The following is a 15,000-nucleotide window of genomic DNA, read 5'->3' on the forward strand; positions in this document are numbered from 1 at the left end:
GGAAGAGGAGGATGATGACGACGATGACGATGGCAACATGAAGGTAGATGACGAGATGACTTCAGTGATCACATGGTCAAACACACACACACACAGACACGAACATACACACCCATATCCACAGCTATTATTCGGATGACTTTGATATTTTTTCTCAGTAGACTCATAACGACCGTTATTGATCTATCATTACACACATGCTGCCATGACCATGTGCTGAAAAAGTTCAAAGGCAAACGTTGACATCAAAGCCACTCTAACATTGTCATGTTTCTATTAATCTTCTTAAAGAATATCCCTCAACAATACTTCAAACGATTGCTGAGAAATATTCAATTTCATATTACGGACCCCAAAACAAAAGAATCTGTAAGAGTTGTTATGACGACAGGTCAGAGTTCCCCTGGAGTCTGTACAGCCTCCCCCCTTAACCCCCATATCCACCCCCCTTAACCCCCATATCCACCCCCCTTAACCCCCATATCCACCCCCCTTAACCCCCATATCCACCCCCCTTAACCCCCATATCCACCCCCCTTAACCCCCATATCCACCCCCCCTTAACCCCCATATCCACCCCCCTTAACCCCCATATCCACCCCCCTTAACCCCCATATCCACCCCCCTTAACCCCCATATCCACCCCCCTTAACCCCCATATCCACCCCCCCTTAACCCCCATATCCAGCCCCCCTTAACCCCCATATCCACCCCCCTTAACCCCCATATCCACCCCCCCTTAACCCCCATATCCACCCCCCCTTAACCCCCATATCCAGCCCCCCTTAACCCCCATATCCACCCCCCCTTAACCCCCATATCCAGCCCCCCTTAACCCCCATATCCACCCCTCCTTAACCCCCATATCCACCCCCCCTTAACCCCCATATCCAGCCCCCCTTAACCCCCATATCCACCCCCCCTTAACCCCCATATCCACCCCCCCTTAACCCCCATATCCACCCCCCTTAACCCCCATATCCACCCCCCCTTAACCCCCATATCCACCCCCCCTTAACCCCCATATCCACCCCCCCTTAACCCCCATATCCACCCCCCCTTAACCCCCATATCCACCCCCCCTTAACCCCCATATCCAGCCCCCCTTAACCCCCATATCCAGCCCCCCTTAACCCCCATATCCACCCCCCCTTAACCCCCATATCCACCCCTCCTTAACCCCCATATCCACCCCCCCTTAACCCCCATATCCAGCCCCCCTTAACCCCCATATCCACCCCCCCTTAACCCCCATATCCACCCCCCCTTAACCCCCATATCCACCCCCCTTAACCCCCATATCCACCCCCCCTTAACCCCCATATCCACCCCCCTTAACCCCCATATCCACCCCCCCTTAACCCCCATATCCACCCCCCCTTAACCCCCATATCCAGCCCCCCACCACCCCTATACGCACTTATTGTATCTTGTATTTTCTGGCCCTTAATGTACGCACTCATTGTATGTTGTACGTCCTGGCACTTAATAATAGTACTTTCATTGTGTAGCATCCTATCCTAGCTATCTCTGTTGTATACGGGGAATGGGTTAACCTGGTGATAGTTAGTGCTTGGTTCTATGAACACCCTTACTGTACCGACCGATACATTGCTTCACTCATTATGACCAGTGTACTGACTGTACTTGGCTTTGGTTGGAGCGTGTGCTAGAGGCCCTGAGTGTAGAGGTCCTTCTGTAACACTCCGTGTCCCAGGAGCCCAAGGCGTGTGCTAGAGGCCCTGAGTGTAGAGGTCCTTCTGTAACACTCCGTGTCCCAGGAGCCCAAGGCGTCGGCCCAGTTGATGCTGGAGTGGGGCCTGGAGGACGTGCAGTACGGCTTCACCGAGGAGGACTACACCACCATCACCAACTACAAGGCCTTCAGCCAGTTCCTCAGGCCAGTGCCTCCGCCGCCTCACACTGTTCTCTCACCACAATCCTTTCTAGATATCATTCATCTCATCTTTTAGACCACGCTAATGTCCTCAGGGAGACATGAACAAACGCTGCTCTGAGTCTCAGACGGAAATCACGAATCTCTCGCTATTCTTTACCGTGTTCCCGACTGATTAGCTGGCTGGCTAGTTTGCCGGCTAGCTGTCTTGCTCACCAGCTGGATGACTTAACCAGCTGGCTATCGGGCTAACTTGTTAATTATTTGGTTGGCTGACTGACTGGTCGGCTTACTGGTTGGCTGACTGGCCATCTGGCTGAATTACTGGCTAGCTGTTAATTATTTGCTTCATTGACTGACTAGACAACTCACTACTGGCTTATTGGCTAGCCGCGCTGCCTGCTGACTGGCTGTCTGACTGACTGTCTGCCTGCTGGCTGTCTGGCTGTCTGACTCACTGTCTGCCTGCTGACTGACTGTCTGCCTGCTGGCTGTCTGGCTGTCTGACTGGCTGACTGGCTGCTGGCTGTCTGACTGACTGTCTGCCTGCTGGCTGTCTGACTGACTGTCTGCCTGCTGACTGACTGTCTGCCTGCCTGTTTGGCTGTCTGACTGACTGACTGGCTTCTTCCCCGGCTGTCTCGCTGTGTGTAAGCCGGCTCTCTGACAAAGTGGAGCAGGCCCCCTGGAGCCGCGCTGAGCCGTCGGCCGGCGGGCCGGGGCCCAGGGCCGGGCCCGGAGACAGGGCCGGGGCCCGGGGCCGGGGACAGGGCCGGGGGCCGGGGCCGGGGGACGGAGCTGAGACCGGGGGGCCGGGGCCCGGGGCCGGGCCCGGAGACAGGGCCGGGGGCCGGGGACAGGGCCGGGGCCCGGGGACGGAGCTGAGACCGGGGGGCCCCCGAGCTCAGAGCCACTGATCTGACTCAGGAGACGGCATCTGACCCGACCGCTTTCCCTACCCCCCCAGAGCATGACAGTCCAGTGGGGGGGTCCGCTGCCCAGAGGGGGGGGGGGGGGCACATAATGAATAACCACTGCTTCCCCCCTCAGGCCTCTAATCGCTAAGAAGAACCCCAAGATCCCCATGTCCAAGATGATGACCGTGCTGGGCGCCAAGTGGCGCGAGTTCAGCGCCAACAACCCCTTCAAAGGCTCCTCGGCCAACGCCGTGGCCGCCGCCGTGGCCGCCGCCGTGGAAACGGTTACCGTGACGCAGCCCGTCTCCTTCAGCAGCAGCAGCGGCAGCCAGCCGGGGTCCGGCCTGGGGCTGCTGAAGAAGGCCAAGACCAAGGAGGGGAAGGGTAGGTGGTCCGGGGGGGGCGAGGCCCAGACCAGCCCCTTAAGACCAAACATACAAGCAAAAGGACCACACTCCAACAATGCTCCCCAAAGGGGAGCATTGTTGGAGTGTGTGACCTTGTGCTTATATGTTTGGTCTTATGTTCAGTATTCACTTTTTATTATGTCTGTATTGGGGGTAAGGACCCCCTCGAAAATGAGATGCTACATCTCAAGGGGCTATCCTTGAGATAAAGAATAAACAATAAAGAGGTTGTTGGCGCAGTGATGAATCCCAACGTCTTAGCTGCACACTAGTGCCATGTATCTGAGTTTATTGTGAGTCTCTTTGTCATTTTATTGGGTACATTTTATCTTATTTGCTGAGGAATTATCTTCTTAAAATCTGTATATTTCAGAGATATTGCTTGGAAGGGAACTGATGATGAGATTGGGGTCTTGAATCAGGAGGTTTCCGGAGCTCTGTACATCGTATTACTGGTCCATCAGTCACCCAGGGCTGGGTGACTAGCACTCTGGAGTCAGGTGACTGAGACAAAGACATGGCCCTTACTGAGGGCAAACTAGCAAACAACACCACGATGGTGCACAGGCAGTGATACACGGGAGAAGTCACCTGATAGGATAAGGAGTGGTTGCCTGAACTCCTCGGACGTTCGCTGGGATTGAGATTTAGTCGGCAATAAACCGGGGGCTCTAAATTAGTCCTAGAGTTGGTATCCCCTTGTTTCCCTCAGCAGACCTTTGCCAAGAACACCTTTGCTGTCCATTAGCTGTGTTTAGCTGGCAGCTCTCCAGCACCGTATTTATGAGAGTGGACGGCTGAGATGAGGTCTTTCCAATCTGCCTCTCAGGACCGGGGGTCAGGAAGAAGAGCAGGAGCTCCAAGGAGGTGAAGAGGAAGGCCAAGCCCAAGAAGACCAAGTCCAAGTCTGGGGGCAGGAAGAAGAGGGCCTCTTCTGTAAGCTGTTGGTTATCACTTTGACTGCCTTTATTTTAGCTTTTGCTAGATTTCATATTAGCCTTTTGGGAACCTTTAGTGAGCTTTGTTTTTCTTCTGATGGGTAGCTTTAGTTAGCTCCTCTGTTAGCTATGGCATTGTTAGTATCATCTGCTGTGTGTGTGTGTGTGTGTGTGTATGATTTTGTGCGTGTGCGTGCGTGTTTGTGTTTGTCTATCCAGAGTGAGGATGACTTCCTGGATGAGTCGGACTTTGATGACATCAGCGTCCACAGCGCCACGGTGCTGTCCGACACCGTGGCAACCGCCGCCGCCGCCGCCAAGAAGAAGGCTCGCCGAGGGAGGAAGAAGAGGAAAAGTACGTCTTTAAACTCCTTAACCGGAAGACTCTTAAACGTCTTACCGGAGGGCTTTTACTCTGAAAGGTCTTACTGGAGGGCTCTTACTCTGAAAGGTCTTACTGGAGGGCTTTTACTATGAAAGGCCTAACTGGAGGGCTTTAATTCTTAAATGTCTGACTGGAGGGCTTTCACTCTGAAACGTCTTACCGGAGGGCTTTTACTCTGAATCGTCTTACTGGAGGGCTTTTACTCTGAAAGGTCTTACTGGAGGGCTCTTACTCTGAACCATCTAACCGGAGGGCTTTTACTCTGAAACGTCTTAGTGGAGGGCTTTTACTCTGACATCTGATACGTGTAAACGTTTGCCTTGAAACATACGAGCAGAAAGCTTTGACTCTGCTATCTTTAACCGCAACGCTTTTACCCTGAAACCTCCTATTGGAGGGCTTTTACTTTAAAGAGTCCTATTGGAGCCCTTTTGCTCTTGAAAGCTTTTCGTCAGTGTTGTGTGAAGTGGGAGGTCTGTATTGTGTGCTTGACCCTGAGAGAGTCTTGCTTCCTACTTATGGTTTTCAAAATGCTCATGAACACTGACACACACACACACACACACTCTAAGATCTAAGATGGCGCCAGATTCGCCACGACGTGTTTCTGTACAATTTCTATACTTTAAAAAAACTATCCTTCTCATTTCTGATAAAAAATAAGCGATACAAAGTAAGTAGGACGAACCTGAGTGGACCTCTTGTGCACATATCTGACCCCTTGACCTTTGACCTGTTGCCCCCCCCCAAGGGGAGGACGGGGACGGCTACGAGACGGACCACCAGGACTACTGCGAGGTGTGCCAGCAGGGCGGCGAGATCATCCTGTGTGACACGTGCCCCCGGGCGTACCACCTGGTGTGTCTGGAGCCCGAGCTGGAGAAGGCCCCGGAGGGCAAGTGGAGCTGCCCCCACTGCGTGAGTCACACCCCCCCCCCTGGAGCACCCCCTAATGATGGGGTCCCCTAGAGCCGCCATCACACTGGGCTGAGAACCACCCTGACCCCCACTGACCCCACTCTGACCCCCACCCTGACCCCCACTGTCCCCACTCTGACCCCCTAATGATGGGGTCCCCTAGAGCCGCCATCACCCTGGGCTGAGAACCACCCTGACCCCCACTGACCCCCCACTGACCCCACTCTGACCCCACCCTGTCCCTCACTGACCACACCCTGACCCCCCACTGACCCCACCCTGACCCTCACTGACCACACCCTGACCCCCCACTGACCCCACTCTGACCCCCCACTGACCCCACTCTGACCCCACCCTGACCCCCACTGACCCCCCACTGACCCCACTCTGACCCCACCCTGACCCTCACTGACCCCACTCTGACCCTGTGGGTGTTGGGTATCTGTGTCTAAGGTGTTCATTAAAGTAAGAGGGCCTTGTTTACCACCAGGTGTGAGTGTGATTAGCCTTACAAACCGTTTCGGAAATCTGCCCCATATGACATCACTAGTGGGCGTGTCCACCTAGATGTGTGCTGGATAGATCAGTCTACCAGCCTACCAAGTGGACTGGAGTAAACGTTGCTCATCTATCCAGCGCAGATCTAGACGGACACGCCCACTAGTGATGTCATATGGGGCAGATTTTCGAAACGGCTTGTAAGGCTAATCCCACTCAGACCTGGTGGTATAAGATGTCTCCTTTAACGTACGAGGGCCTTGTTTACCACCAGGTGGGATGTTGAGGGTCCATCTGGGTTCCATCTCGGCTGTCATCTTTGTTCCGTCTCCGTTGGGGGAATTTAATGTGGACATCCGCATTAATTTCCAAAACCTGCAGACCTATCCACTGGGATGAACCAACTGGTTTCATACCTGTTGGCTAAACCAACTGGTATCATACCAGTGGGCTGAACCAACTGGTATCATACCAGTGGGCTGATCCAACTGGTTTCCCACCCCCATGTGATCCCAATTTAACTGAACTGGATCGGATCAGATGCCAGCAGTATCGTATATAATGCGGCGGCTATTCTGTTACACATTTTTCCTGATTCTTCCCAGTCTGCCTGCTCTTCTCCTGGCTGTCTGTTGTCTGTGGGGAATGGGTGAACCTAGTGATGGTTGGTGCTTGGCACTTGGTTCTTTGAACACTCTTACTGTACCGACAGAGATATATTGTTGTTTCTCTGTCTTCTGACAAATGGACTTATTGTAAGTAAAAGCGTCTGCTAAATGTAAATGTGAATGTATTGATGATGTGTAGCTATCGTTGAGTCATGTCTCCTGCTCTACTGCTGTGACACCTCATTCCTCCTCTTCCTCCTCCTCTTTCTCCTCTTCCTCCTCTTCCTCCTATTCCTCCTCCTTCCTCCTCTTCCTCCTCTTCCTCCTCCTTCCTCCTCCTCCTCCTCTTCCTCCTCTTCCTCCTCCTTCCTCCTCCTCCTCTTCCTCCTCTTCCTCCTCCATCCACCTCCTCCTCCTCTTCCTCCTTCCCCCTCCTCTTCCTCCTCCTCCTCCTCCTCTTCCTCCTCCTCCCCCCTCCTCTTTCTCCTCCTCCTCCTCCTCTTACTCCTCCTTCCTCCTCTTCCTCCTCCTTCCTCCTCTTCCTCCTCCTCTTTCTCCTCTTCCTCCTCTTCCTCCTCCTTCCTCCTCCTCCTCCTCTTCCTCCTCTTCCTCCTCCTTCCTCCTCCTCCTCTTCCTCCTCCTCTTCCTCCTCCATCCACCTCCTCCTCCTCTTCCTCCTTCCCCCTCCTCTTCCTCCTCCTCTTCCTCCTCCTCCTCCTCCTCTTCCTCCTCTTCCTCCTCTTCCTCCTCCTCCTCCCCCCTTCTCTTCCTCCTCTTCCTCCTCCTCCTCCTCTTCCTCCTCTTCCTCCTCTTCCTCCTCCATCCACCTCCTCCTCCTCTTCCTCCTTCCCCCTCCTCTTCCTCCTCCTCCTCCTCTTCCTCCTCCTCCCCCCTCCTCTTTCTCCTCCTCCTCCTCCTCTTACTCCTCCTTCCTCCTCTTCCTCCTCCTCTTTCTCCTCTTCCTCCTCTTCCTCCTCTTCCTCCTCCTTCCTCCTCCTCCTCCTCTTCCTCCTCTTCCTCCTCCTCCTCTTCCTCCTCTTCCTCCTCTTCCTCCTCCATCCACCTCCTCCTCCTCTTCCTCCTTCCCCTCCTCTTCCTCCTCCTCTTCCTCCTCCTCCTCCTCCTCTTACTCCTCCTTCCTCCTCTTCCTCCTCCTCCTCCTCTTCCTCCTCTTCCTCCTCCCCCCTACTCTTCCTTCTCTTCCTCCTCTTCCTCCTCCTCCTCCTCTTCCTCCTCTTCCTCCCTGCGGGCGGCAGGAGAAGGAGGGCATCCAGTGGGAGGCCAAGATGGAGGAGGAGGAGGAGGAGGAGGAGGAGGAGGAGGTGGTGATCGAGGAGGAGGACGACCACATGGAGTTCTGCCGCGTGTGTAAGGACGGCGGGGAGCTGCTGTGCTGCGACACCTGTCCGTCATCCTACCACATCCACTGCCTGAACCCACCCCTCCCCGAGATCCCCAACGGGGAGTGGCTGTGTCCGCGCTGCATGGTGAGAACCCCCCCCCCCCGGACCCTGAGCTGGGCTCCGGGGCTCCTGTTCTGCCACGTTTAAGGGCTGATTATGGTTCTTAGCTGACCCCTTACGTCCAACTCAAGGACCGGACGCACGCCTCACAACAATATGAACCGGGGGCTGTGATTGGTCCGCTCACTTAAACCCGACCCAGAACCAAAGGAGGTTCACGACTGCGTCGAAGCGTCTGCGTGGTCGTTGCGCTGCGTCGACATTGAACCATAATCAGCCCTTCAGATGTCATTACCGTCCTGTTAGAACCACCCAGAACGAGGGGAGCGATGGTCTTTGAGCTGCTGTCCTGTGCGCCTCGTTTGGCGCCGCCTGAGATGTCCTTACCTCCATTGGGGTTCTCTTCAGCTTCACTTTGCCTCTCTGGTCCGTGTCTCCGTCGCCGCTAACAGCAGCCGTTTACCGCCCATCCATTTTTCGCTCTTATTTCATTTCGTCCAGATGGAGAAAATGAATGCAAACATTCTTTGCATTTATTTTTGTATTGCTTGTAATCAGTGTTAAGGTTGAAGCTCCGAGCTCCAGAGCGCGCCGTGTGCCTCAGCCCCAGCCCCTCTCTCTCTGTGCCCCCCAGTGCCCGCCGCTGAAGGGGAAGGTCCAGAAGATCCTCCACTGGACCTGGGGGGAGCCCCCGCTGCCGGCCCAGCCCCCCCCCCGCCCCGACGGCACGCCCACCGACCCGCTGCTCAAGCCCCCGCTGAAGGGCCACCCCGAGAGGGAGTTCTTCGTCAAGTGGGGGGCCCTGTCCTACTGGCACTGCTCCTGGATCAGCGAGCTGCAGGTGAGCTCACAACACCACGAGGACATGGGTTCAGAACCCCACGAGGACATGGGTTCAGAACCCCACGAGGACATGGGTTCAGAACCCCACAAGGACATGGATTCAGAACCCCACGAGGACATGGGTTCAGAACCCCACGAGGACATGGGTTCAGAACCCCACGAGGACATGGGTTCAGAACCCCACGAGGACATGGGTTCAGAACCCCACGAGGACATGGGTTCAGAACCCCACGAGGACATGGGTTCAGAACCCCACGAGGACATGGGTTCAGAACCTCACGAGGACATGGGTTCAGAACCCCACGAGGACATGGGGTCAGAACCCCACGAGGACATGGGTTCAGTTCAGAACACCAGGGGTACGTGGGTTCAGAACCCCACGAGGACATGGGTTCAGAACACCAGGGGTACATGGGGTCAGAACCCCACGAGGACATGGGGTCAGAACCCCACGAGGACATGGGTTCAGAACCCCACGAGGACATGGGTTCAGAACCCCACGAGGACATGGGTTCAGAACCCCACGAGGACATGGGTTCAGAACCCCACGAGGACATGGGGTCAGAACCCCACGAGGACATGGGTTCAGTTCAGAACACCAGGGGTACGTGGGTTCAGAACCCCACGAGGACATGGGTTCAGAACACCAGGGGTACATGGGGTCAGAACCCCACGAGGACATGGGGTCAGAACCCCACGAGGACATGGGTTCAGAACCCAATGAGGACATGGGTTCAGAACCCCACGAGGACATGGGTTCAGAACCCCATGAGGACATGGGTTCAGAACCCCATGAGGACATGGGTTCAGTTCAGAACACCAGGGGTACGTGGGTTCAGAACCCCACGAGGACATGGGTTCAGAACACCAGGGGTACATGGGTTTAGATCACCAGGGGTACATGGGTTCGAGTTAGAGGTCTCCCTCCCTAGGTTCAACCCATGCTATTGCATCCGTAACCTCTGATTGGCTGGGGAAGCCATATCAGCCTGGAAGAGGTTACGGATGCACAGCATGTGTAACCTCCTTTTGCATGCGTGTCCTCCTATTGGCTGATATGGTTACCCGGTCACATGCTGATTAGGCGTTGATGCAACACACCTGGGCTCCACTTACTGAAGCTGAATTGGAGGGGTGTATCCATGGAAACCGGCAGGGATGCCCCCGAATGACAAGAGGATGAAGAAGCATTCCTTTACCGGCGGGGTCCAGGGGATTGGTACCAAAGTGTGCCGTCAGCGCTGTATATACTTTTACAGTAAGTCCTCCCGAGGAGTAGATGGCGGATGTCGTTATCACCACTACCCTCCACTCTTTAGTGGCTTTGGCGCCGAGAGGGACTCTGGTCCAGGTTTTAACAACCCGCGCCTGGAGGCTTATTCTGGGATAAGAGTGGAGCTGTCGGATCCGGCTCTTTATCTGCTCAGGGGACACAGAAGTCTCTCACTGAAGGCCGTCTGAGAGCGACAGATCCCTCTCACCTCGTAACCGCCAGGCCGCTCTCCCCCAGTGGACAACGCTCCTTCAGGGTAAAAGTCCTGCCGTGTCCGGGCCCTCGGCTGTCCTCACCCACTCCAGCAGTCACTCGGGGCTGCGCTGATTAGTCAATCCCGTCGTGTGACTGCGACCCACGTCTTAGCACCACGGCTGGGCTTTTATTTTCTTCAAACCTGGAAGTGCTCCCTCCCTGCAGGGCTCTCCGGCACCACGGCGTGGCTGCCTGCGGAGCACACTTGTGGCTCGGCACTCTTCTGGCGCTCCTCTTGCGGCTGAGCCACACTTTGACAGCAGGTGTTAAAAGAGAGCGAGGGAAGCTGTTCACCGCCTTCCCTCCCGGAGGTATCTCACTGCTGCTCCGACCTGTGGCGCCGTGCCGCCTGCCAGCCTTATGGAGGCTGATTCTCCCATGTCTCACTCCTACTCACCGTTCCCTCGCCGGGCGGCCTGATCCACCGTCGGTGTGAGCTCTGTAGGGAGAGACTTCTAGGAGGCTGAGGTGGTGATGGGGCTCGACACTCAGCCCAAGGTGGTTGTGTTCCGTCCCTCGAGTCCCGTAGCCAAAGCTCTTCAAGAACGACTTATTTTTTTAATGTTTCCGTTTACTTTGAGACACAGCAGCCGCCGAGTGAGGGGGTAGGAGGTACAAGGTGATGAATTGTAAGGCTGCGATGTGATTGTTTTTTCCAACTTACAATGTTCAACATCTGTTACTCGGCCGCGTGAATTGAAACGTGTTATTTCATATCAACGTGGAACATGGTGTGGGCAGTTTGCCGTTTTTTTCGCATTGTGAAAGTATTGCAATGATTTACATCAAGGAATTGTGTGTGTGACATTTTTTTGTGAAGCTGCCACAAATGTCAGAATAGCGTTGTTCAGTTTGGAATGCAGCCTTTGAAGAAAAAACCACGAGCGAGGTCCTTGTGAAAGGGCTCATCGTCTGCCTCACAAGAGCCATCTTGTCTGAAGATGTTTTCAGCTCCATCTTGTTCGACGGCATACCCGTTAGAAACGCACACGAAGCAAACTAAGGAGCAGGAACACGTCATGCATCAGTTATTCACAGTTAGCATTTCCTTTAGCTTTGAGGTTTTACCCAAAGTGTCTCTCAGTGTCTTGTATTCAGGTCATTTAAGAGCCGATGGGGGGCAAGGTTCTCAAGGATGCTACTGGTAGCCAACAGTCATTGGGGGTCAAACCCGGTACCTTTCAGCTGGGATTCCAACACTCCACTACCCAATCCCTCCCTCTGCCTCTTTTAAGACTTTGATCTACTATTGATATTCACCATGAGGTCATTATGCATCGGCCCCTTGTATCCAAACAAAGCAACATGCAGTCAATTGAGGGTAGAGGTCATAGGTCGTGAGGGAACTTGTAGGCTCTAGAAATCAACCAGCGTTGTAGCCACCCCATTGTGACTCATGCCCCTAACACCCTGCTCTGTGGGGGCTTTGCCTAAAGCGCTCTCATCCCGTTAACCGTGCAGTGCAGTGCAGACCCGCTCCCCACAGCTCCCTGGGTGTCCCCTCTGCAGCTGGAGCTCTACCACACCGTCATGTACCGCAACTACCAGCGCAAGAACGACATGGACGAGCCCCCGCCCTTTGACTACGGCTCTGGGGAGGAGGAGCTTAACAACGAGAAGAGGAAGAGCAAGGACCCCCAATACGCCATGATGGAAGAGCGCTTCTACCGCTACGGCATCAAGCCTGAGTGGCTGATCATCCACCGCGTGGTCAACCACAGGTGACCCTGTTGTTGTTGTTGTTGTTTTTGTTGTTGTTGTTGTTGTTGTTGTTCTTCTTCTTCTTCTTCTTCTTCTTCTTCTTCTTCTTCTTCTTCTTCTTCTTCTTCTTCTTCTTCTTCTTCTTCTTCTCCTCCTCCTCCTCCTCCTCCTCCTCCTCACTTGCCTTCCCCCTCGGATGATTGTTTTTTTAAGTACTTTTTCTTCATAAATTCTAGTTGTTCTTCCTGTTTTTATGGGAATAGTTTCACGCCAAATGTTTGTGTCTCATTTTATATAGTATTTTATTTGTATTACTTTTATTGATTGGTGGTTAATTAATGTATGTATTTATTAGACAAGCTTCTATTATCCGTGCACTATGTCTTGAAGCAAGTGTCTGTGATTGCATTTTGAAGTCCTCCATCTTGAGTCTGGCTGTTTGGAATGGTTTAGAACCATTCTGCATCGGGTTACTGGAGCATTAAGAGGACTCCCAGTGCACTCACCTGGGGTTCATTTATAACAGCAGGGAGTTTAAACCTTTATTGACTTGTTTCCCTAGCGCTGCTGACAGAACAATTAGCTTGGGCTAGCGTCTGGGTCTGAGTGGTTTCACATCCTCACATGGGTAGTGATTAGCCGTTCACTGTTTGTTCTATATGTGTGTGTGTGTGTGTGTGTGTGTGTGTGTGTGTGTGTGTGTGTGGTGTGTGTGTGTGTGTGTGTGTGTGTGTGTGTGTGCGCTGGTGTGGGTGTGTGTATACATGGGCGTGTGTGTATGAACTGTGTGATTGCATGAGTGTGTGTGCTTGTTGCTGTGTGTGTGTGTGTGTCTGTGTGTGTGTGAGTGTGGCTGTGTGTGTGTATGTGTGTCTGGGGGATTGTGTGTATAAATGGAAGCGTTTATGTGTACTATGTGACTGCATGCGTGTGTGTGTGTCCCGTGAGCATGTTTATGTGTGTGTTCATGTGTGCTTGCGTGCGTCTGTGGCTGTGTGTGTGTGTGTGTGTGTGTGTGTGTGTGTGTGTGTGTGCGTCTGTGTGTGTGTGTGTGTGTGTGTGTGTGTGTGTGTGTGTAGCTTCGACAAGGACAGTGACGTGCACTACCTGACCAAGTGGAGGGACCTGGCGTACGACCAGAGCACCTGGGAGAGGGACGACTTCGACGTCCCGGACTACGACACGCAGAAGGCCCTCTACTGGGACCACAGGTAGGCCCCCCCCCCACCCCCACCCCCCCCCCCCCCGGTACCTCGGACCCCCGGTAGGCCCCCCCCCCCGGTACCTCGGACCCCCGGTAGGCCCCCCCCCCCCGGTACCTCGGACCCCCGGTAGGCCCCCCCCCCCGGTACCTCGGACCCCCGGTAGGCCCCCCCCCCCCTGTACTGGGACCCCCGGTAGGCCCCCCCCCCCCGGGCGTTGTGTCTTCAACACTCTGCTCTACTTCAGCCTCTCCGGCTTCCCCTCACTGAGCTCCCGTTACTGTGTGGTTTGATTTTATATGCCAGCACACTTTAATACATTCTGCTGCTGTTTTGCCGCACTTTTGGTCTTTAATGAGGATATTTCTGTTCATGCTGTTATTTTGTGTTTTATTGCTTATTGTGTTCATCCAATTGTGTTTACTTTGATGTTTCTGGGTGGAGCTGAGCAACGGTAACAGATAATTTCCTCCGGGATCAATCTGTATCTGTGTCTGTATCTGTTTCTGTGTCTGTGTCTGCGTAACTACCTCAAACAGAAGGTCGTAATAATACTACAAGAATAAATCATTACATTCATATCGCCTTTCAAGACACCCAAAGGGCTTCACACTCCCAGTGTGTCTGTTTTGTTGTGTGTGTGTGCGTGTGTGTGTGTGGGGGGGTTGTATATCACACCTCATCTGCTGCCAGTGTGTAGCACCCACCTGGTTGGGACACGGCAGCCAGTTTGGGCCAGAACGCTCCCCACACCCTGGCTGACACCGCGTGGAGGTGATAAATGATGCATTCCACTTAGAGACGGGTGGGGGGGGGGTTTGGGGGATTAGGGGGGCATGTTGGAACAGAGCAGGTGTGGACGGTGGCCAGGACACAGGGGTTAGGACATGCTCTCATGGCGAGAGCCACGGAGATCAACAGTGAGGAGTTTCACACACCCACACGAGCTAAAAGTGCTCCCTGTTCCAAAGAGGCTTCATATGATAAGCTATTTAATTCAATTTTGTCCGCAAGTCAAAATTTGAGTATGTTACTTTCATTGTGTTAAGTTTTAACAAAAACAAATGATTTTCTACTCCTACACTCTCTCTTTTTTCCTTTTTATGTGCTTTTCTCTTCGGGTTTTTTCTCAGGTTTCCAACGACCACATCTCTCAGCTCACCCTAACTTACTTTTCATAAATGTCACCTAACTGAATCCAATCAAAAGCTTACCTAGCCTTACCTAACCTAATTTCACCCGTACCTAACTAAAATCTAATCGCCCAGGCCTCACCCCCTCACCCAGCCTGCTATGGTGATCTTTGTTGGCATGGAGCGGGCTCTCACACGGTGCTGCGGGCTTCCTCCACAGAGAGCAGATACTCGGGGAGGACCAGCGCCCCCTGCTGGTCAAGAGGGGGAAGAAGTTAAAGGAAGACCATCCCAAGAGGGAAATCCCCCCTGACGCTCCCATCATCGATGTGAGTTGACCAATCACAAGGCACTGTGAGCTCTGTATTCCTCCTCATAGTTTTAGAAGTTCAGCCTGAACTGTTTAGAGGCCGAAATGTTACTGGGTTTGGTTCAATATTCGCATATTCTTTTTTAAATCGTATCGTTTTAATTTAAACATAAATGCCATTCACAATGACTACTAGTACTACTACTACCACTACTTCATCTACTTCTACTACTCTTAGGACTCTTTCTGCTC

The 15,000-nt window shown here is 53.5% G+C and overlaps 1 protein-coding gene across 1 annotated transcript in view; it reads left to right on the top strand.

Moving 5' to 3' along the window:
• The window catches only part of chd5 (chromodomain helicase DNA binding protein 5), a 42,392-nt gene that overhangs the window by 73 nt on the left and 27,319 nt on the right, over positions 1–15,000 (top strand). Inside the window, exons 1-11 of the mRNA XM_060068233.1 lie at positions 1–43; positions 1,782–1,900; positions 2,948–3,198; positions 4,051–4,157; positions 4,379–4,514; positions 5,296–5,462; positions 7,825–8,055; positions 8,666–8,872; positions 11,912–12,123; positions 13,183–13,314; positions 14,659–14,767. The exon at positions 1–43 is cut by the window's left edge and continues 73 nt beyond it. Coding sequence (XP_059924216.1) covers positions 38–43; positions 1,782–1,900; positions 2,948–3,198; positions 4,051–4,157; positions 4,379–4,514; positions 5,296–5,462; positions 7,825–8,055; positions 8,666–8,872; positions 11,912–12,123; positions 13,183–13,314; positions 14,659–14,767 — 1,677 coding nt within the window. The 5' untranslated portion in view covers positions 1–37. The remainder of the gene's footprint in view (positions 44–1,781; positions 1,901–2,947; positions 3,199–4,050; positions 4,158–4,378; positions 4,515–5,295; positions 5,463–7,824; positions 8,056–8,665; positions 8,873–11,911; positions 12,124–13,182; positions 13,315–14,658; positions 14,768–15,000) is intronic.

Source organism: Gadus macrocephalus, chromosome 13 (genome assembly GCF_031168955.1).
Source record: "Gadus macrocephalus chromosome 13, ASM3116895v1".
NCBI classification, from domain to species: Eukaryota; Metazoa; Chordata; class Actinopteri; order Gadiformes; family Gadidae; genus Gadus; species Gadus macrocephalus.